Below are 22629 nucleotides of genomic sequence, written 5' to 3'. Positions count from 1 at the left end.
TTGTTTGTTTTTTTGAGATGGAGTCTCGCTCTGTTGTCAGGCTGGAGTGCAGTGGCGTGATCTTGGCTCACCGCAACCTCTGCCTCCCGGGTTCAAGAGATTCTCCTGCCTCAGCCTCCTGAGTGGCTGGAATTACAGGCATGTGCCACCATGCCTGGCTAATTTTTGTATTTTTAGTAGAGATGGGGTTTCACCATGTTGGCCAGGCTGGTCTCAATCTCCTGACCGTGTGATCTGCCCACCTCAGCCTCCCAAAGTACTGGGATTTTAAGTGTGAGCCACTGTGCCCGTCCAACAGTCCTGTTTCAATGCTAATTTCCTTTTCTTTTTTCATGTCATAAGTTTATTGACAAACATATCTAGTATGCCATATGAGTTAGAGTTTGATCCATTTCCAGGGGCTGCATCTCTTAAAATGCTCTTCTTATCTGTTAAATGGATGAACTGAAACATCCTTATGATTTAAGCAATTAGTGTCTTACTAGAAGAAGGGTGTAGCAAATGCTGATCCAAAGTACAAACACATCTTAGCTAGTAACGCCCACTTGGTTTCCACTGAAAATGGCAAATTCTTCCCAGGACCCTCCTCATAGTGGCTCCTACGGACCACAGAGGTTGTGAACCTCTGTATGCTCTGGCCCAACACAGCGCTGCTGGAAGCTCTGAGAAAGGCGCAGAGACCAAAGACGGATGAAATGGCAGCACCTCACCAAGACCTTGTTTTCACAACCTCGTTCCCCCCTGCTCAAGGACCGAAAGGAAAGATGGGAAATCTCAATGTCAATTTCCTGATTTTGATAACTGATATTGTTGAGATGTAAGATGTTAATTGAGAAAGCTGAAGTATAAATTCTCTGTCCTATTTTTAGAACTGTTTAAGCATGACATTATTTCAAAATGCAAACGTAAAAATAAGAACATCTAAAAATAAAAGATACAGAAAAGCCTACTGAAAAGTCAGTTTTTCTTATCTTCCTACTACCCAGTTATCTTTCCCAGAGGCATCTACTGTTCCAGTCATAAAAACCACATATTTTAAAGTAATTTTGAACCATTACTTAAACTTTTAAAGATATATTAAACTCAATGAATTTTTTAAAATTACAAATACCCCAAAGTGAATTTATTAAAATTTATGCTGACCAATTGTTTTCTATCTAGTAAATGTCAAAGATATCAAAAAAGCCTCTGTGCTATTTGGCTTTAATTGTTTAAACAAAGTTTTGCTTTTTTTTTTTTTTTTTTTTTTTTTTTTTTTTTTTGTAACATGGCAAGGTTTCATCATGGGTTTTGAACAAAATTTCAAAATTTCAACCAACTATTTTACACTTAAACCAATGTTTTGTATACTTAAATACATTCATAAGTATTAAGTTTTGTGGTGTCAAATCTATTTCCTTCCTTTCCAGGATATTAATTTCACTTGGCGTCCAATTGAGGAAGGATTTGTTTCCAACATTAAGTTCAGAATTGGTTGTTTGGATTTCAAGTTCATTTCCCCCATAGAAATTACATAATAAATGGTAGTTAGATTCCCTGATTAGCTGAGAAAGGAACCAATTTAACCTATAATGTATATAAGAATTATTCCAATATAACACATATAAATTCAAATCAAGCTCTCAATGATAAAAATGTTGCTATAGATAAAATATCTCCAATGTTCCAACTTGAGAAAACAGGCACATATCTTCTTTCACATCTTCTTTCAAATGAGAGGCAGAGGTCATGCCGGAAAATCATTACATAACTCTACATTGTAGTCCATGTTGAAGACTGAAGAGCACAGGCAGAATTAAGGAGAGAAGGTTCATATGTGACTGTGTGTTCATACGGTACCTACAGGACTGTTTACATATGTTCATATACCCCTCCCATATACTTCCTCACTCCATCACTATTAGGCTTGGACATGTGACTCGCTTCAGGCAATGGAATGTAAGTAATGTAATATTATATATATTATATATAATTTATATTATAATATAAATATAAGCTGTATCAAAAATCACTTAGGTGACCTGGCTTGGTATGTTGTGCACCTGTCCTCAGTCTTGAAGGAAAAAACCACTGAGATTTATGACTTGTTTGTGATAGCAAAGTCTGGTTGATTTAGAAGTCTCTCCTCATCTAACTTCACTTGTAATGTCATCTGTGTGGTAACTGTGCACCTTATAGCTCATCAATATGTACTAGAGTGAGGTTAGAAATGATGACAAAAGCTGGAAAGAGCACGAGTAGGCAATGCTGCAGTCTAAAGAATTTCAGAAAATGTTATCTATAGTACCCTCATCTCTTTGATGGATTTATTTAATTAAAAGGCTTCCTACTGCTCCCCATTCCTATCCTGCAATTTGGTCTTTGCATGGTAGTCAGACTAATTATTTAAAAACAGAAACCAGTTTATGTATTTATGTTATACACCTGTCTAATCATGAGGGGTTTTGTAGGCCATGGTATGGAATTTCGAGTTTCATGGTAAAAGCGAAAAACTCTAGAAGTAATAAAAACTAAAAATGTAAACCATAACACAGTAAGGCCAGTTACCAGACTCAAGTAATTTTCCTAAATCTTAGTGAACCTTAAGTGAGCTACTGTAGGCCGGGTACAGTGGCTCAAGTCTGTAATCCCAGCACCCCAAGAGGCCGATGTGGGAGGACTGCTTGAGCCCAGCAGTTCAAGACTATCCTGGGCAACACAGTGAGATCACCTCTCTCTACAGAAAATTGAAAAAAAAAGAAAAAAGAAAAAAGAAAAAGTTAGAGCCAGGCGCGGTGGCTCACGCCTGTAATCCCAGCACTTTTGGGAGGCTGAGGCAGGCAGATCACAAGGTCAGGAGATCGAGACCATCCTAGCTAACACGGTGAAACCCTGTCTCTACTAAAAAATACAAAAAACTTAGCCGGGCATGGTGGCGGGCGCCTGCAGTCCCAGCTACTCAGGAGGCTGAGGCAGGACAATGGCGTGAACCCAGGAGGCAGAGCTTGCAGTGAGCTGAGATTGCACCACTGCACTCCAGCCTGGGTGACAGAGCGAGACTCCGTCTCAAAAAAAAAAAAAAAGTCAGACTTGGTGACATGTGCCTGTAGGTCCCAGCTACTCAGGAGGCTGAGGTGGGAGGACTGCTTGAGCCTGGGAGGTCGAGGCTGCACTAAGTGCAGTAAGCCATGATTGTGCCACTGCACTCCAGCCTGGGTGACAGAGCAAGACCCTGTCTTAAAACCAAACAAACAAAAAACCTATGTTACTGTACATACAAGAATAAAGAAAAGGGAAAATATGTACATCAAATCATATAATTAGTACAAGTTGGAACAGAAAAGGTTGGTAGTAAATTTTGAAATATCTTGACTGACATCTAAAAAATGTAGAGTAACATTGTTCAAAGCAATCAAATTTAAAAATTCAGATACAGATACTATACATATATGAAAATTAGCAAAAAGTTAAAAAAATTTAAACAGACAAATATGACATACACAAAAAAAAACACCATAAAATTAGTATTCAGACTCACCGTAACAGGAGTTCTTTGGGAAGTTTTTTATTGATTACAGCTTCATCACTATTTGAGAACATCTGCAAAAACAAAATCATAGTGTCAAGTGTTACTTAATATTTTATTACAGAATGTTCAACTCAATAGTTTAGAGGCAATGCTCTCAGGAAAGAAGTAAAAAAAAAATATAGTGGGTATCATAAACCAACATCATAATTTTGGAGACTCTTTAAGATGAAAAATATCTTTGAGGCATTCAATTCATTCCCTGTCTCCAAAGAAAAAGAACTAATAGCAGTCAGGATACATTATGTACCAGATACTGTTTCAGGTGTTTTCACATATTAATGGTTTTAATCTTCATACCATCCCTATTATCTTCACTTTACAGATAGGAAGCTTAGTTACCAAAGGTCTACTGCTCAGAGGCCGGGCGCAGCAACTCACATCTGTAATTCCGGCACTTTCAGAGGCTGAGGCAGGCGCATTGCTTGAGCTGAGGAGTTTAAGATCAGCCTAGGCAACATGGCGAAACTTCTTGTTTTTTTTTTTTTTTTTTTTTTTTTTTTTTTTTTTTTTTGAGACAGAGTCTTGCTCTGTTGCCCAGTCTGGAGTGCAGTGGCATGATCTCAGCTCACTGCAACCTCCGCTTCCCAGGTTCAAGCGACTCTCCTGCCTCAGTCTCCTGAGTAGCTGGGGTTACAGGTGTGTGCCACCATGCCTGGCTACTTTTTGTTTGTTTTTGAGACTGAGTCTCACTCTGTCACCCAGGCTGGGTGCAGTGGTACGATCTCGGCTCACCGCAACCTCTGCCGCCTGGGTTCAAGCGATTCTCCTACCTCAGCCTCCCGAGTAGCTGGGATTACAGGTGCCTGCCATGGCACCCAGCTAATTTTTGTATTTTTAATACAGACGGGGGGGTTTCACCAACTTGGTCAGGCTGGTCTTGAACTCCTGACCTCGTGATCCACCTGCCTTGGCCTCCCAAAGTGCTGGGATTGCAGGCAAGAGCCACCGTACCCAGCCAACATGTCCAAACTCCGTCTCTACCAAAAAACACAAAAAATTAACCACGCATAGTGGTGTGTGTCTGTGGTCCTAGCTACGTGGGAGGCTGAGGTGGGAGGATTGCCTGAATCAGAGAAGTGGAGGTTGCAGTGCGCCAAGATCACACCACTGCATTCCAGCCTCAGCGAGAGAGTGAGAAATCCTCTCCAAAAAAAAAAAAAAAAAGGTTTACTGCTCAGCTCACATCACTATGGAGTGACTATTTTAATATGCCATTAAGAGAAGGTGACTCCCCAAACTGGGCTCACATTTACTTGTTCAAGGAGATGTTCAGAAATCTGGAATAGAAACTATTCTCTTTTGGCCAGGCACAGCGGCTCACACTTGTAATCCCAGAACTTTGGCAGGCTGAGATGGGTGGATCACCTGAGGTGAGGAGTTCGAGACCAGCCTGGCCAACATGGCGAAACCCCGTCTCTACTAAAAATACAAAAAATTACCCGGGTGTGGTGGCACACATTTGTAGTACCAGCTGCTCGGGAGACTGAGGCATGAGAATCACTTGAACCCCAGGCTGCAGAGCTTGAAGTGAGCCGAGATGGCGCCCCTACACTCCAGCCTGGGTGACAGAGCAAGACTCCATCTCAATAAAAATAAAAGTTAAAAAAGGAAAATATTCTCTTTCATGTTTATATATTGTGCAGAAAACCAATAGTGCTTCATAACTGCCACCATAGCATTCTTCATGCACTCAAGTGGTCAATTAACAAAATAATCAAATTACTCACAGTGGGTACTTTTAATGAGAGCCACCATTTTTGCCACAAAGGAGATCATGACTATAAGCTTGTCTAGTAAGCTATATAAAAAATCAAATACCATACACAATCAAAAGCCCAGTAAAAATGGCACATACACATGTGACCAAAGCTGAGAGAAATATGTTCCATCGCTGCTATTAAGTATTGCAGAAATTCCTCTTAAGGTCATGCAATAAACATTACTGAATACCCTATCAGGCACTTTTCTAGACAATGGGATAAAAAGAAAATAAGACACTATCTCTGTCCTTAAGGAGCTCTTGCACTACAATGAAGAAAACAAAAGCAAGCAAATAATTTGCTAATTACTATAGATAGATGACAAGAGATATAAGAGAGAACAAAGAATGGTACAATGAATTCTACCTGAATGTGTATCTAATTTGAGTCTTAAAAGGCGGCCAGAAATTAGCTGGGAAAATAGAATGGAGTCATACATGAAGATTCTGGTATCTCATGGAGATTCAAAGTAGAAGTAATGAAGAGAAAGCAGATATGGTAGGGAAGTCACAGATAAAATGCACTGCTCCTCAATCTCATTTAAAGAATAATTTTACTACTAATTTTTTTTTTTTTTGAGACAGAGTTTCACTCTGTTGCCCAAGCTGGAGTGCAGTGGCGCAATCTCAGCTCACTGCAACCTCCACCTCCCAGGTTCAAGCAATTCTCCTGCCTCAGCCTCCTGAGTAGCTGGGATTATGGGCACCTGCCACCACACCTGGTTAATTTTTGTATTTTTAGTAGAGACGAGGTTTCACCATGTTGGCCAGGTTGGTTTCAAACTCCTGAGCTCAATGGATCCTCCCACCTCAGTGTCCCAAAGTGCTAGGATTACAAGTGTGAGCCACCGCGCCTGGCATAAGTATTTTCTAATGATTACAATAACCTACGTTCCAGATAAATGGAAAGCTCTGTGAGGGCAGGAAGCATGCCTGTTATGTCTGCCATATTTTCAGGGTTGTGCACAGAGCCTGACACATGGTAGGAAATCAATAAATCTACCTCTGGGCAACATGGCGAAATCCTCTCTCTACAAAAACACAAAAATTAACCAGGCATTGGCTGGAAGTGGTAGCTTATGCCTGCAAGCCCAGCACTTTGGGAGGCCAAGGTGGGAGGATGGCTGGAACTCAGGAGTTCAAGACCAGCCTGGGCAATATAGTGAGATGTCATCTTGAAAAAAGATGTAAAAAGATTTATAAATAATAAATCAATCAGATGTGATAGTATACACCTGTAGTCCCAGCTACTTGGGGGGCACTGAGGTGGGAGGATCACTTGAGCCCAGGAAGTCAAGGATGCAGTGGAGCATGTTCACACCACTGCACTCCAGACTGGGCGACAGAATGAGATCCTGTCTCAGAATATAATAATAATAATAATAATAATAATAATAATAATAATAATAATAATAATGGTTTATTAAATGGATGGTGGGACTACACCATGAAGGAAACCTGTATACAGGTTAGAAATGTGAAACACCACCATAGGGAAGAGAATCCTAAAGACACAACTCTGGACTAGTAGCAAGGAAATAAAATTAGGAATCCATTAAAATTATGGTCCAAGTAAAAGATGATACAGGTCTCTGTAAGATTAACAAGGACAGTGAAATGAAAAGAAACTGGAACAAAGATTGTTAAAAAAGCAACAACACTTCGTAACAAAAAGTTGAATCATTTAGCAGGTTTCAGTGCAACAGACAGACTACTAGAAATGCTAATGACTGACAATTATATATTTTTCATTATACTTTAAGTTACAGGGTACATGTGCACAATGTGCAGGTTTGTTACATACGTATACACGTGCCATGTTGGTGTGCTGCACCCGTTAACTCGTCATTTACATTAGGTATATCTCCTAACGCTATCCCTCCCCCCTCCCCACATCCCACGACAGGCCCCGGTGTGTGATGTTCCCCACCCTGTGTCCAAGTGTTCTCATTGTTCAATTCCCACCTATGAGTGAGAACATGCGGTGTTTGGTTTTCTGTCCTTGTGATAGTTTGCTCAGAATGATGGTTTCCAGCTTCAAACATATGTGTGTATGTGTCTTTATAGCAGCATGATTTATAATCCTTTGGGTATATGACCAGTAATGGGATGGCTGGATCAAATGGTATTTCTAGTTCTAGATCCTTGAGCAATCACCACACTGTCTTCCACAATGGTTGAACTGTTTACACTCCCATCAACAGTGTAAAAGTGTTCCTATTTCTCCACATCCTCTCCAGCATCTGTTGTTTCCTGACTTTTTAATGATAGCCATTCTAACTGGTGTGAGATGGTATCTCATTGTGGTTTTGATTTGCATTTCTCTGATGGCCAGTGATGATGAGCATTTTTTCATGTGTCTGTTGGCTGCATAAATGTCTTCTTTTGAGAAGTGTCTGTTCATATCCTTTGCCCACTTTTTGATGGGGTTTTTTTCTTGTAAATTTGTTTAAGTTCTTTGTAGATTCTGGATATTAGCCCTTTGTCAGGTGAGTAGATTGTAAAAATTTTCTCCCATTCTGTAGGTTGCCTGTTCACTCTGATGGTAGTTTCTTTTGCTGCACAGAAGCTCTTTAATTAGATCCCATTGGTCAATTTTGGCTTTTGTTGCCATTGCTTTTGGTGTTTTAGTCATGAAGTCCTTGCCCATGCCTATGTCCTGAATGGTACTGCCTAGGTTTTATTCTAGGGTTTTTATGGTTTTAGGTCTAGCATTTAAGTCTTTAATCCACCTTGAATCAGTTTTTGTATAAGGTGTAAGGAAAGGGATCCAGTTTCAGCTTTCTACATATGGCTAGCCAGTTTTCCCAGCCCATTAAATAGGGAATCCTTTCCCCACTTCTTGATTTTGTCAGGTTTGACAATTACATTTTTTAGAAAAAAAACAAAAAACAAAAAACAAAACACCAATCCCTCCTCAGAAGGCAGTCTTTCAAAACTAAACCATTACATTTCTCTCTAAACAAGGTTGGGTTCGTCTTTTTTATTTTTTATTTCTTGGTAGAGAGAGAGTCTCACAGGACACATGTTCTCAGGATCTCCTGAGGGCTGTGTCACACACAGACAAAAGGGCGTCTCGGCCCAGCGCAGTGTCTCGGCCGAGTGCAGTGGCTCATGCCTGTAATCCCAGCACTTTGGGAGTCCAAGGCAGGTGGGATCACAAGGTCAAGAGATCGAGACCATCCTGGTCAACATGGTGAAAGCTAGTCTCTACTAAAAACACAAAAATTAGCTGGGAATGGTGACACACACCTGTAGTCCCAGCTACTCGGGAGACTGAGGCAGGAGAATCCCTTGAACCTGGGAGTGGAGGCTGCAGTGAGCCGAGATCATGCCACTGCAGTCCAGCCTGGCGACAGAGCGAGACTCCGTCTCAAAAAAGAAAAAAAAAAAAAAGATGGAGTTTCACTATGTTGACCAGGCTGGTCTGAAACTCCTGGCCTCAAGTGATCTTCCTGCCTCAGCCTCCCAAAGTGTTGGGATTACGTAAGTGAGCCACTGTGGCCAGTCAGGTTCTTCTAATGTTCTTAAATAACATGGTTTCGAAGATACTGTATCGCTATGGTCATTATTCTCCAGGTGCACTCATAGGCACTAATACACAAAGTTGTAATGTGTTTACATGTTCTTATTTTTGAGACAAGGTCTCACTCTGTTGCCCAGGTTGGAGTACAGTGGTCCTATCATAGATGACTGCAGCCTTGACCTCCGGACTCAAACAATGCTCCCCCTTCTGCCTCCTGAGTAGCTAGGACTACAGAAATGTGCTATGCTTAATTTTTGTATTTATTGTAGAGATGGGATCTCACTATGTTGCCTAAGCTAGTCTTGAACGCCTGAGCTCAAAAGATCCTCCTGCCTCAGCCTCTCGAATTGCTGGGATTAGGCTGGGCACGGCATTTCATGCCTGTAATCCCAACACTTTGGGAGGCTGAGGCCGGCAGATCACTTGAGGTCATGAGTTTCAAACATCCTGGCCAACATGATGAAACCTCATCTCTACTAAAAATACAAAAATTAGCCAGGCATGGTGGTGGGCGCCTATAATCCCAGATACTTGGGAGGCTGAAGCAGGAGAATCATTTGAACCCGGGAGATGGAGGTTGCAGTGAGTTGAGATCAGGCCACTGCACTCCAGCCTGGGGAACACAGCGAGACTCTGTCTCAAAAAAAAAAAAAAGGCTGGGATTACAGGTGCAAGCCACCATGCCTGGTCAGAATTTTCCATAGTGGTGTCATGTCAGCACTCAAAATCTTTCAGATTTTGGGCTCAGCCAGGTGACTCGTGCCTATAATCCCTGCACCTTGGGAGGTTGAGGCAGGAGGATAGCTTGTGTCCAAGAGGTCAAGGATGCATCAAGCAGTGGTTGCACAACTGCTCCAGCATGGACAAAACAGTGAGACCCCACCTCTGGAAAAAAAAAAAAAAAGAAAATTCCATATCTAACCTCTTGTGATAAGTCATAGTCAAGATGCAGTCAAGGCCAGGCATAGTGGCTCACACCTGTCATCCCAGCACTTTGGGAGGCCGAGGTGGGCAGATCACATGAGGTCAGGAGTTTGAGACCAGCCTGGCTAACATAGTGAAACCCTGTCTCTACTAAAAATACAAAAAATTAGCAGGACATGGTGGTGCACGCCTGTAATCCCAGCTACTCAGGAGGCTGAGGCAGGAGAATTGTTCGAACCCGGGAGGCGGAGGTTGCAGTAAACTGAGATCACGCCATTGCACTCCAGCCTGGACAATAAGAGAGAAACTCTATCTCACAAAATAATAATAATAATAATAATAATAATAATCCTAAAAGTAGACACAATAACACTAGATGTTTTCTAGGAAACCCAAATGGTTTCTGCTCTGTTCATGCTATTGTTTATAAAACAAATATTTCACAAAAGCAAGAGAATATGTGTTTTACATATTTTACTATTTTATATTTCAGTTGAATCCAAACTCTAGGTTTCTCATTCAAAAATATAAAAGGAGTCAAAACAATTTAGATCAAGGCTATAACAAATTACAACAATCTTGTGAAGGATTTTCAATATAACAGTTGTAGAAGAAATAACTACTCAAATGTTTAACATTCTTAGGTGTAATCTGGTTTTATATTAACACGGGACACATCATGATATATTTCTGTAATCTATCTATAAACAATTACAAGGAAGCAATCAGCGGAAAAACATGGGAGTAACTAGATTCTTCTCTTCTTATTGTTTCAAAGGACAATATCACCTAAACATGCAAGCAGACACAGCAATAGCCATGACTTCTAGGGGTAGAATGTTCTTAAATATATTGGTTTTTAAAAAGCGAAGCAACTTGGTTTGTATACAATAATATACTGTTGATTTGTATAAAATTATAATTGTTTTTCTGTAACTTACATAGCTGAGGAAACAACTATGAAGCCACTTGTTCCAATTTAGAATTATATCATCTAATAGAATTACTGAATATTAACAGCTTGTATGTGTGTGTGCTGCACGCACGCATGCACGCTATTATTTTTGCCTTTCCTATCAGTTTTTAAATCTCAGTTTGACGTATTTGAGGGATCTGTTTACTAACATAATACATTTAATTTAAATGCTTAGTAAATAAACAGGACCCAAGAAACCAATTCAGGAGGCTCTAAAACCAGCGGTTGGATGGAAAAGGGCTGACAGGTGACAGGTTGAACAAAGAAACTAGGAAAGAGCCAAGCGCAGTGGTGTGTGCCAGTAGTCCCAGCTACTTGGTAGGCTGAAGGGGAGTATCACTTGATCCCAGGAGTTCAAGTCCGGCCTGGGCAAGATAATGAGACCCCATGTCTGAAAAAATACATTAAAAAAAAAATAGGAAAGAAATGGTTAAGCACAGTGGCTCACATCTGTAATCCCAGCACTTTCGGAGGCTGAGGCAGGAGGATCACTTGAGCTCAGGAGTTGACCAGACTGGCCAACATGGTGAAACTCCATCTCTACTAAAAAATGCGAAAATCAGCCGGGTGTGGTAGCGTGCACCTGTAGTTCCAACTACTCGGGAGGCTGAGGCATGAGAATCGCTTGAACCCAGGAGGCGGAGGTTGCAGTGAGCCGAGATCGCGCCACTGAGCTCCAGCCTGGGCAATAGAATGAAACTGTCTCAAACAAAAAAAAAAAAAGGAAAGAAAGAAATACTTGTTCAACAGTGACCCCTACTGCTTAAATTAAATCTACCAAGTACTAAAGTAGATTTAATTTAAATTAAATCTACCAAGTATAAGATCTGACCTATAATTATTCAAGCTTTATAGATTATATACAGCATTCCCAATTTTTAGCCAGCACATGGCTGTGTGGAAAGACTATTCCCCTTGCAGCTAGGCATGATTCAGTAACTAAGTCTTGACCAACAGGTTGTAAGAAAAAGTGCTATGTACAATTTCAAGAGAGTACTTAAAGAGAGAGGGTATGTCCTTTTTCTTTCTCCCTTTCTCAATTCTGCTGCTTAGAATAGGATTAGGATGCCTGGAACTCCATCTTGTATCATGAAGTTGAAGGCCACAGTTTCAAAGACAAGCAGAAAACTATAAAAAGTCTGCAGATGATTGCAGGGATACCATGCCAGCAAAAACTGTCTACATCTGGACTTCATGAGAGAAAATAAACATAAATATTTAAGCCACTGTTAATTTGGGTCTCTGACATATGCAGCTAAACTTACTAATACATAGGCAGCTAAACTTATTAAAATATATGCAGCTAAACTTACTAAATCCCCCCTTATCAGTAGTTTTCCTTTCTACGGTCCACGGTCAGCCACAGTCTGAAAACAGGTGAAAGAGACATTCACACAACTTTATTACAGTATAGTGTTATAATTGTTCTATTTTATTATTTTTGTTAATCTCTTACTGTGCCTAATTTATAAAGCATACCTTATCATAGGTATATAAGTATAGAAAAAAACATAGTATATATAGGGTTCTATACTACATGCAATTTTAGGCTTCCACCGGGGGTCTTGGAACATATTCCCCATGGATAAGAAAGACTACCATACTTTTTTTATTTTTTTATTTTTTTGAGACAGAGTCTCGCTCTGTCACCAGGATGGAGTGCAGTGGCGCGATTTCGGCTCACTGCAACCTCCGCCTCCTAGGTTCAAGCGATTATCCTGCCTCAGCCTCCCAAGTAGCTGGGATTACAGACAAGCGCCACCACGCCCGGCTAAATTTTGTAGTTTTAGTAGACACAGGGTTTCATCATGTTGGCCAGGATGGTCTCGATCTCTTGACCTCATGATCCACCCGCCTCGGCCTCCCAAAGTGCTGGGGTTACAGGTGTGAGCCACTGCGCCCGGCCTATTTTTATCTTAAAAATGTTTCATTTTTCAAGATGAAGAGTTCTGAAGATTTCTTGTACAACACTGTGAATGTACTTAACACTACTGAACTGTATAATGCACATTTAAAAACAGTTAAGATGGTAAATATTATGTTACATGTATTTTACCACAGAAATTTTAAAAGCACAAGTATTTTCGCATTCTAGCATCTGTGAAATCAGGATCCATCTTACAATAAAAAATCAAAAGCATCTGTGTATAAAATAATGTTGCAGTTTATAATTCACGGCATCTTTTATTTAATGATATATAGTGAAGTCTAACCAACGGGGGAAAACAAATAAGATAGCACCTGAGGACCATTTGCTTCTCCTCAAACAAGCTATTGCTTTTTTGTTCATGCTATTTTCTTTAGAGTACCTGTGCAATGAAACCTGCCTACTCCGTCAATACAAAGAGATTAATGTCCACTGCACTTACTACCCATTCCATGATGTCTTTCTCAATCTCGTTAACTGGATGTGACTGTTCCTTCTCCTATGAAACCTCAAAGCATCCCAAAGCTCAGAATACCAGTCCTACGTTGGTGTTACCATACTGCAAGCTCTGAGAGGAAAGGGACCTTGTCTATTTTGTCACCACAATATAGTCAACAACCCACACAGTGCCTAGGAATTGCTGAATCAACGAATGTTATTTATATGTCAGGAATCTGGAAGTACTCTAATCCCTCCCCTCTTTTTGACTGTAAATTCCCAGCAGCCTTTTGTGGCTTTTTCACAATGTATCTCTACAGCAGACTGCCTTGCAAAAAAAAATGCAATAAAAATACTTAATACATTGACTGTTACCCAATCAGCAAATACGGTATGAATGATAGCACAACAGACAGACTGAATTATACTACAACAAATAAAATAACAATTAAAATATCTGAAACAACTTTGGAGATCCAGATTATAGCCCATTTATTTCAAGGGATGTTCACCACATAAAATGTCTTGGGTTTTTTTTTTGTTTGTTTTTGAGACAGAGTTTTGCTCTTGTTGTCCAGGCTGGTGTGCAATGGCACAATCTCAACTCACTAGAACCTCTGCCGCCCTGGTTAAAGTGATTCTCCTGCCTCAGCCTCCCAAGTAGCTGGGATTACAGGAATGCGCCACCATGCCCAGCTAATTTTTTATTTTTAGGAGAGGCGGTGTTTCACCATGTTGGTCAGGCTGGTCTCTAACTCCTGACCTCAAGTGATCCACCTGCCTCAGCCTCCCAAAGTGCAGGGATTACAGGCGTGAGCCACCAAGCCCAGCCTAAAATTTCTTGTTTAAAAAACACCGTGGCCAGGCGTGGTGGCTCACGCCTGTAATCCCAGCACTTTGGGAGGCTGAGGTAGGTGGACTGTTTGAGTCCCTAAGTTTGAGATCAGCCTCCCAAACTGCTGAGATTGCAGGCATGAGCCACCACACCTGGCCTTCTTCATATATTTTGAATAGCCCTTTATATAAATGATTTGATTATTTGATTTGCAAATACTTTCTTGCATGTCACCCAGACTGTGTTTCCTACTTCTTTTTTTTTGGTTTTTTTTTTTTTTGAGACGGAGTCTTGTTCTGTCACCCAGGCTGGAGTGCAGTGGCCGGATCTCAGCTCACTGCAAGCTCCGCCTCCCAGGTTCACGCCATTCTCCTGCCTCAGCCTCCCGAGTAGCTGGGACTACAGGCGCCCGCCACCTCACCCGGCTAGTTTTTTGTATTTTTTAGTAGAGACGGGGTTTCACCGTGTTAGCCAGGATGGTCTTGATCTCCTGACCTCGTGATCCGCCCGTCTCGGCCTCCCAAAGTGCTGGGATTACAGGCTTGAGCCACCGCGCCCGGCCTGTGTTTCCTACTTCTTAATGGTGTCTTTTGACACACTAATGTTTTCAATTTTGATAAAGTGCAATTTTTTTTCTTGATGTGTCATGCTTTTGATGTCATATACAAGAACTCCTGGGCCAGGCATGGTGGCTCACACCTGTACTCCCAGCACTTTCGGAGGCCAAGGGGGGTAGATCACCTGAGGTCAGGAGTTCGAGACCAGCCTGGCCACATGGTGGAACTCCGCCTCTACTAAAAATACAAAAATTAGCCGGGTGTGGTGGCAGGCGCCTATAATCCCAGCTACTCGGGAGGCTGAGGCAGGAGAATCGATTGAACCCAGGAGGCAGAGGTTGCAGTGAGCTGAGATCGTGCCATTGCACTTCAGCCTGGGGTACAGAGCGAGACTTTGTCTCCAAAAAAAAAAAAAAAAAAAAACCAAAAAAAAAAAACTCCTTTGCCTTTGCCTAATCCAATTTCATAAAAATTTTCTCCTATATTTTAAAAGTTTTGGCCAGGTAGGGTGGCTCACGCCTGTAATCCCAGCACTTTGGGAGGCCAAGATGGGCGGATCACGAGGTCAGGAGTTCAAGACCAGCCTGGCCAACATGGTGAAACCCTGTCTCTACTAAAAATACAAAAATTAGCCAGGCGTGGTGGCATGCGCCTGTAATCCCCGGCTACTTGGTAGGCTGAGGCAGGAGAATCATTTGAATCCCGGAGGCGGAGGTTGCAGTGAGCTGAGATCGTGCCACTATACTCCAGCCTGGGTGACACAGCAAGACTCCGTCTCAAAAAAAGAAAAAAAAATGTTTTATGGTTTTAGCTTATACACTTGTCTAAGATTCATTTTGAGTCAATTATTGTATGTGGTATGAGGTGAGAGCACAACTTCATCTGGTCTGCATGTAGATAATGCAATTGTTTCACCACCATTTGTTTTGTTTTGAGACAGGGTTTCACTCTGTCACTGAGGCTGGAGTATAGTGGCACGATCATGGCTCACTGCAGCCTCGACTTCTTGGGCTCAAATGATCATCCCAACTCAGCCCCCTACAAGTGGCTGGGACTACAGGTGCATGTCATCATACTCAGCTATCTTGTCTATATTTTATGGAGAAGGGGTTTCGTCATGTTGCCTAGGATAGTCTTGCACTCCTGGACTCAAGCAATCTGTCTGCCTTGGCCTCCCAGGCAGCTAGGATTACAGGCATGAGCCCCTGCACTCGGCCTACATTTGTGTTTGTTTTGAGACGGGGTATCACTCTGTCACCCAGGGTGGAGTACAGTGGTGCAATCACCTCTTACTGCAGACTTGACCTCCCAGGCTCAAACAGTTCTCCCACCTTGGCCTCCCACAGTGCTGGGATTACAGGTGTGAGCTATTGCACCTAGTCCCATTTGAAACAGTCTTTAAAGCAAATGGGCCTGGGTGCGATGGCTCATGCAGGTAATCCCAGCACTTTGGGAGGCCAATGCAGGTGGATCATCGAGGTTGGGAGTTCGAGACCAGCCTGATGAACATGGAGAAATCCATCTCTACTAAAAATACAAAATTAGCCAGGTGTGATGCTGCATGCCTGTAATCCCAGGTACTAGGGAGGCTGAGGCAGGAGAATCACTTGAACCCGGGAGGAGGAGGTTGCGGTGAGCCGAGTTCATGCCACTACACTCCAACAAGAGTGAAACTCTGTCTCAAAAAAAAAAAGACAATTTTTTGCCCAATTGAATTGCTTTAGTACGTTAATCAAATATCACTTGACCATAAATGTCAGCATTATTTCTAGACTCTCAATATTGTTCTATTAATCTATACATACATCTTTATGTCAACAATTCACTGTCACTGTTAGACATGTCTCTCATTCTATATGCCTTCTCTGTCTCACATCTTTTGTTCTTCTGTTCCTTTTATATTGCCTTCTCATATCTTAAACAGTTTTATAATTATCATCTTCTGCGAAACCCCCCTTTTTTCTGAGACAGTGTCTTACTATGTCACCCAGGCTAGAGTGGGTTGGCACAAACATAGCTCACTACAACCTCCAACTTCTGGGGCTCAAGCAAAGCTGCCTCAGTCTCCCAACGTGTTGCGATTACAGGTGTGAGTCACCATGCCCAGCTGGCAAATGCCTTTGATTCAGTTAAGATAATAAAAGAAACATTTATTGTCTTTCATATTTACCTCTGAAATTAACTTCTGCTCTTCTTTTTCTTCAAGTTACCATCTGGTACCATATCGTTTCAGCTTGAAGGACTTCCTTTAGTAAGGCAAGCCTGCTAACAAATTCTCTCAGTATTTGCTTATCTGGAAATGTTTTTATTTTGCCTCAACTTTTGAACAAAGTATTAGTTCAGGTTTTCCAGAGAAACAGAAACAATCACATATATATAAACTCTTCTCATATATATATATATATATATATATATATATATATATATATATATATGAAGAGATTTATTATAAGAACTGGCTCACAAAAAGCTTATAGTGTAATCCAGTCAGAGTCCAAAGGCCTAAGAACCAGAGGTGGAGGTGAGGCAGTATTACCAGCGTCCAAAGGCCAGAACAGTGGCTCTGATGTCCCAGGAAAAGAGAAAATGAACGTCTCAGCTCAAGGAGAGGCAGTATTTTCCCTTCCTCCACCTTTTTGCTTTTATTCAGGCCCTCAGCTGATTGGATGATGCTGGCCCACACTGGTGAGGGCGGATCTTTCTTTACTCAGTCTACTGATTTAAATACTAACCTCTTCCAGAAACACCCTCACAGACACACCCAGAAATAATGTTTTACTAGCTATCCAGGCATCCCTTAGCCTTCTCAAGATGGCATATAAGGCTGGGAGCAGTGGCTCACGCTGTAATCCTAGCACTTTGGGAGGCTGAGGTGGGTGGATCACTTGAAGTTAGGAGTTTGAGACTGTCAGGCCTCTGAGCCCAAGCTAAGCCATCATATCCCCAGTGACCTGCACGTAGACATCCAGATGCCTAAAGCAACTGAAGATCCACAGAAGTGAAAATAGCTTAATTGATGACATTTCACCATTGTGATTTGTTTCTACCTCACCCTAACTGATCAATGTTCTTTATAATCTCCCCCACCCTTAAGAAGTTTCTTTGTAATTCTCCCCACCCTTGAGAATGTACTTTGTGAGATCCACCCCCTGCCCTCAAAACCTTGCTTTCAACTCCACCACCTATCCCAAAATCTGCAAGAACCATGATAATCCCAGCACCTTTACTGACTCCTTTTTCAGATTCAGCCCACCTGCAGGTGAAATAAACAGCCATGTTGCTCACACAAAGCCCGTATGGTGATCTCTTCATGTGGACACGTGAAACACTTGGTGCCAAAGACCTGGGTCAGGCGGACTCCGGGAGATCAATCCACTGTCCTCATCCTCACTCCGTGAAGAGATCCACCTACAACCTAGGGTCCTCAGACCAACCAGTCCAAGGAACATCTCACCGATTTTAAATCGGGTAAGCGGCCTCTTTTTACTCTCTTCTCCAACCTCTCTCACTATCCCTCAACCTCTTTCTCCTTTCCATCTTGGCGCCACCCTCCAATCTCTCCCTTCTCTTAATTTCAATTCCTTTCATTTTCTGGTAGAGACAAAGGAGACACGTTTTATCCATAGACCCAAAACTCCGGCGCCAGTCACGGACTCGGGAAGGCAGCCTTACCTTGGTGTTTAATCATTGGGGGGGATGCCTCTCTTGATTATTCACCCACGTTCTACTGGTGTCTCATCTCCACAGGGACGCCTGCCTTGATCATTCACCCACATTCCCTTGGTGGCAAGTCAATTGTGGGGACACCTGCTTTGGCTGCTCACCCACATTGCAGTCCAGGACTGCCCCCCACCCCCTTCTCCGTGTTTCTACCCTTCTCTTTAAACTTGCCTCCTTCACTATGGGCAACCTTCCACCCTCCATTCCTCCTTCTTCTCCCTTAGCCTGTGTTCTCAAGAACTTAAAACCTCTTCAGCTCTCACCTGACCTAAAATGTAAGCGTCTTATTTTCTTCTGCAATACTGCTTGGCCCCAGTACAAACTCAACGGCAGTTCCAAGTGGCCAGAGAATGGCACTTTCGATTTGTCTATTCTACAAGATCTAGATAATCTTTGTCGAAAAATGGGCAAATGGTCTGAAGTGCCTGACGTCCAGGCATTTTTTTTTAAACATTGGTCCCTCCCTAGTCTCTGCTCCCAGTGAGATTCACCCCAAATCTTTCTTCTTTCTCTCCTGTCTGTTCCTTCAGTCTCCACCCCAAGCTCTGAGTCCTTTGTCCTTCTTTTCTACGGACTCATCTCACCTTTCCCCTTCTCCCCAGGCTGCTCCTAGCCAGGTCAAGCCAGGTCCCAATTCTTCCTCAGCCTCTGCTCCCCCACCCTATAATCCTTCTATCATCTCCCCTCCTCACACCTGGTCTGGCTTACAGTTTCGTTCTGCAACTAGCCCTCCCCTGCCTGCCCAACAATTTCCTCTTAGACAGGTGGCTGGAGCTGAAGGCGTAGTCAGGGCGCATGTGTCTTTTTCTCTAACAGACCTCTCCCAAATCAGCCAGCGTTTAGGCTCTTTCTCATCAGACCCCACTAAATATACACAGGAATTCCCATATCTAACTCTGTCCTACAATTTAATCTGGAGTGACTTAAATGTCATCCTAACTTCTACCCTCTCTCCAGACGAACGGGAAAGTTTTTTCTCTAGCCCAATCTCACGCCGATAACCGCCGGCTTCATGAGCCAGACCTCCAGGAAAGCATTAGAGCAGTTCCCCCAGGAAGATCCCCAGTGGAACTATCAGGCAGATTCCCCAGGTATAGCTAGGCAAGATTACATGGTTTCCTGCCTAGTTGAAGCGCTTAAAAAGGCAGCTTACAAAGCTGTTAATTATGACAAACTTAAAGAAATTACCCAAGGTAAAGAACCCAGCCCAGTTCATGGCCCGCTTAGCAGCAATCCTTAGACGGTTTACCACCCTAGACCCAGAGAGGCCAGAAGGCCATCTTACTCTCAACGTGCATTTTATTATCCAATCCCCTCCCGGCAATAGAAAAAGCTCCAAAAATTCGATTCCAGCTCTCAAACCCCACAACAGGACTTAACCTCACCTTCAAGGTGTACAATAAGAAACAGCCATGTTACTCACACAAAGCCTGTTTGGTGATCTCTTCACACGGACATGTGAAACAGAGACCAGCCTGGCCAACATGGCGAAACCCTATCTCTTCTAAAAATACAAAGATTATCCGGGCGTGGTAGCGTACGCCACGCCTGTAATCCCAGCTACTCAGAGGCTGAGGTAGGAGAATCACTTTAACCAGGGAGGCAGAGGTTGCAGTGAGCCGAGATCATGCCACCGCACTCCAGCCTGGGCAACAGAGTGAGACTCTGTCTCCAAAAAAAAAAAAAAACCAAAAAAACCACCTCTCAGTAGTAACAATATCAACACTATCCACAGAATGAAAAGACAACCTATACATTAGGAGAAAATACTTGCAAATATCTAAGGAGTTAATACCCAAAGTATATAAAGAAATCCTACAAACTGAAAAACAAAAAAAAAATCCAACTAAAAAATGGGCAAAAGGCTTGAATATTCAGACATTTCTCCCAAGAAAATATACAAGGGACCGATAAGCACATGAAAAGATGCTCAACATCACTAATCATTATAAAAATGCAAATCAAAACCACAAGATACCACTTCATAATCATTAGGAAGGCCATTTTCTAAAACAAAAAATCTGGCAAGGCGCAGGGGCTCACGCCTATAATTCCACCACACCACTTTGGGAGGCTGCTGAGGCGGGCTGATCACCTGAGCTCAGGAGTTTGAAACCAGCCTGGCCAACCCCATCTCTACAAAAAAAAATATAAAATATTAGCATGGTGGCATGCATTTGTACCTGTAGTCCCAGCTACTTGGGAAACTGAGGCAGGAAAATGGCTTGAGTCCAGGAGGTGGAGGTTGCAGTGAGCCGAGATTATGCAACTTCACTCCAGCCTGAGCCTGGGTGACACAGCAAGATCCTGTCTCAAAAACAAACAACAGAGGCGGGCCTGCAATCCCAGCACTTTGGGAGGCCAAGATCATGAGGTCAGGAGTTTAAGACTAGACTGACCAACACGGTGAAACCCTGTCTTTACTAAAAATACAAAAATTAGCCAGGCGTGGTGGTACACACTTGTAATCTTGGCTAATCCCAGCTACTCGGGAAGCTGAGGCAGGAGAATTGCTTGAACCCAGGAGGCGGAGGTTGCAGTGAGCCGAGACCAGGCAACTGCACTCCAGCAAGAGTGAGACTCCATCTTGAAAAAAAAAAAAAAAAACAAAAAAAAAAAACAAAGTAACAAGTGTTGGTGAGAATGTTTCATAATAATGTGAATCTACTTAATATCACTGAACTCTACACTTAAAATTGCTTTACATGGTACATCTTATGTATATTTTATAATAAAAATGATTTAAAAACAGATTTCACACTGTTGTCAATTTTAAATTTTCAATATTTGATGTGGTTCTGTGACAGATTTTACTGAGTCAGTTTGGTTATGGTAGTAACAGTGTTTCCCAGAAGTCTTTTCTCTACATGGTTTGGGTTAGGAGCGGGACAAAAATGGAACAAGATTTGGAAAGCAGAGTGAGGCACTGATGAATACCCTTTGATGACTTTCATGATCTTTTCACACTTAGAGACAGATTCACAGATGTCTGTCAGAATCTACTTTGTCCTCTGCTCTATGTCTGGCTTTCTTCCCAAACACTGGCCTTGCTGACCAACAATGGCCCCAAACCACTGTTGGCTAAGCATCAGAGACAGTAGCTATTCAGATAACAGCTTCCCATATACCACCCCAGGAACTCCCTGTTAAGAGGCCAATTCACATCCCCAAAACAATGCCTAGAAATCTCCTTAGATACACCAGTTGTTACCGACGGTCGTATTTTTGCCAGTTATTCTACATGTATTAATACATGACGTGGGTCATATTTTTCCCAGATTCTAATGGCAATTTCCCCCATTGTTCCAGCCTCCACCAACAGGCTTCTTGCCACCCGTTCAGCCTCTGCCTGCTACCTGATCCTAAAGCCAGTGTCACATTCTAGGTTTGTATTAATGCATTGCATTTCTGAGTACAAATTTCTGTATTAAGCAAGGTTCAGTCAGGACAGCAAAGTCACCTGAGTGTTAGGGAACAGGAGCTACAAGAATTAAACCATAATGAAATCACGGGAAGATCTAGAGAGGTGAAGGTCTAGAAGAAGGAGCTGGAGGATCAGAGAAGAGCCATCGATCAATCTGATAAGCCAAGCAGAATGAGCTGCCAAGCTGGTGCTGTGAATGGAGTTTGTGAAGTCTATGGGATGCCATTTCGCTGTTAGCTGAATAGCATAAATTAACTATGATAAAGTAACATGAGAGATAGGCAGAAGAAAGAACTGCACAGTTTGCAAAGAACTGAGAATATGGAGAGCCTAAAATCTGCTGGATTGGAAAATAAAACTTCCTCATCTTCTGTCTCTGGAGCCCATGAGATTCTCAAAATAAATGCTTTTGGCCAGGTGGGGTGGCTCATGTCTGTAATCCCAGCACTTTGGGAAACCAAGGCAAACGGATCACTAAGGCAGAAGATCGAGACCATCCTGGCTAACACGGTGAAACCTTCTCTCCACTAAAATACAAAAAAAAAAAAAAATTAACCGGGCGTGGTGGCGGGCACCTGTAATCCCAGCTACTCAGGATGCTGAGGCAGGAGAATGGTGTGAACCCGGGAGGCGGAGCTTGCAGTAAGCCAAGATTGCACCACTGCACTCCAGCCTGGCTGACAGAGCAAGACTCCGTCTTTAAAAAAAAAAAAAAGCTTTCTTGGCCAGGCACAGTGGCTCATGCCTGTAATCCCAGCACTTTAGAAGGCTGAGGTACAAAGACTGTTTGAGCCCAGGAGTTCGAGACCAGCCTCGGCAAGATGGCAAGACCCCTTCTCTATTACTCAAAAAGAATAAATTTTTTAAAATGCTTTTGGATTTTGGAGCATTAAAAAAAAATGCTCTGGCCAGGCGTGGTGGCTGATGCCTGTAATCCCAGCACTTTGGGAGGCCGACGCAAGCAGATGATGAGGT

General features: G+C 42.4%; 1 protein-coding gene and 1 pseudogene across 4 annotated transcripts in view; both read right to left on the bottom strand.

Moving 5' to 3' along the window:
• Positions 1-22629, bottom strand: part of FBXL20 (F-box and leucine rich repeat protein 20) — a 149416-nt gene that overhangs the window by 83093 nt on the left and 43694 nt on the right. For all 4 annotated transcript variants that reach the window (XM_010379315.2, XM_010379317.2, XM_010379316.2 and 1 more), the window contains exon 2: positions 3518-3579. In XM_010379315.2, the coding sequence (XP_010377617.1) occupies positions 3518-3579 (62 nt within the window). The remainder of the gene's footprint in view (positions 1-3517; positions 3580-22629) is intronic.
• Positions 304-1768, bottom strand: LOC115894736 (annotated as a pseudogene).

Source organism: Rhinopithecus roxellana, chromosome 19 (assembly GCF_007565055.1).
Source record: "Rhinopithecus roxellana isolate Shanxi Qingling chromosome 19, ASM756505v1, whole genome shotgun sequence".
NCBI lineage: Eukaryota > Metazoa > Chordata > Mammalia > Primates > Cercopithecidae > Rhinopithecus > Rhinopithecus roxellana.
Note: the sequence above shows the minus strand (reverse complement) of the source record. Positions and strands in the feature narration are given on the sequence as shown.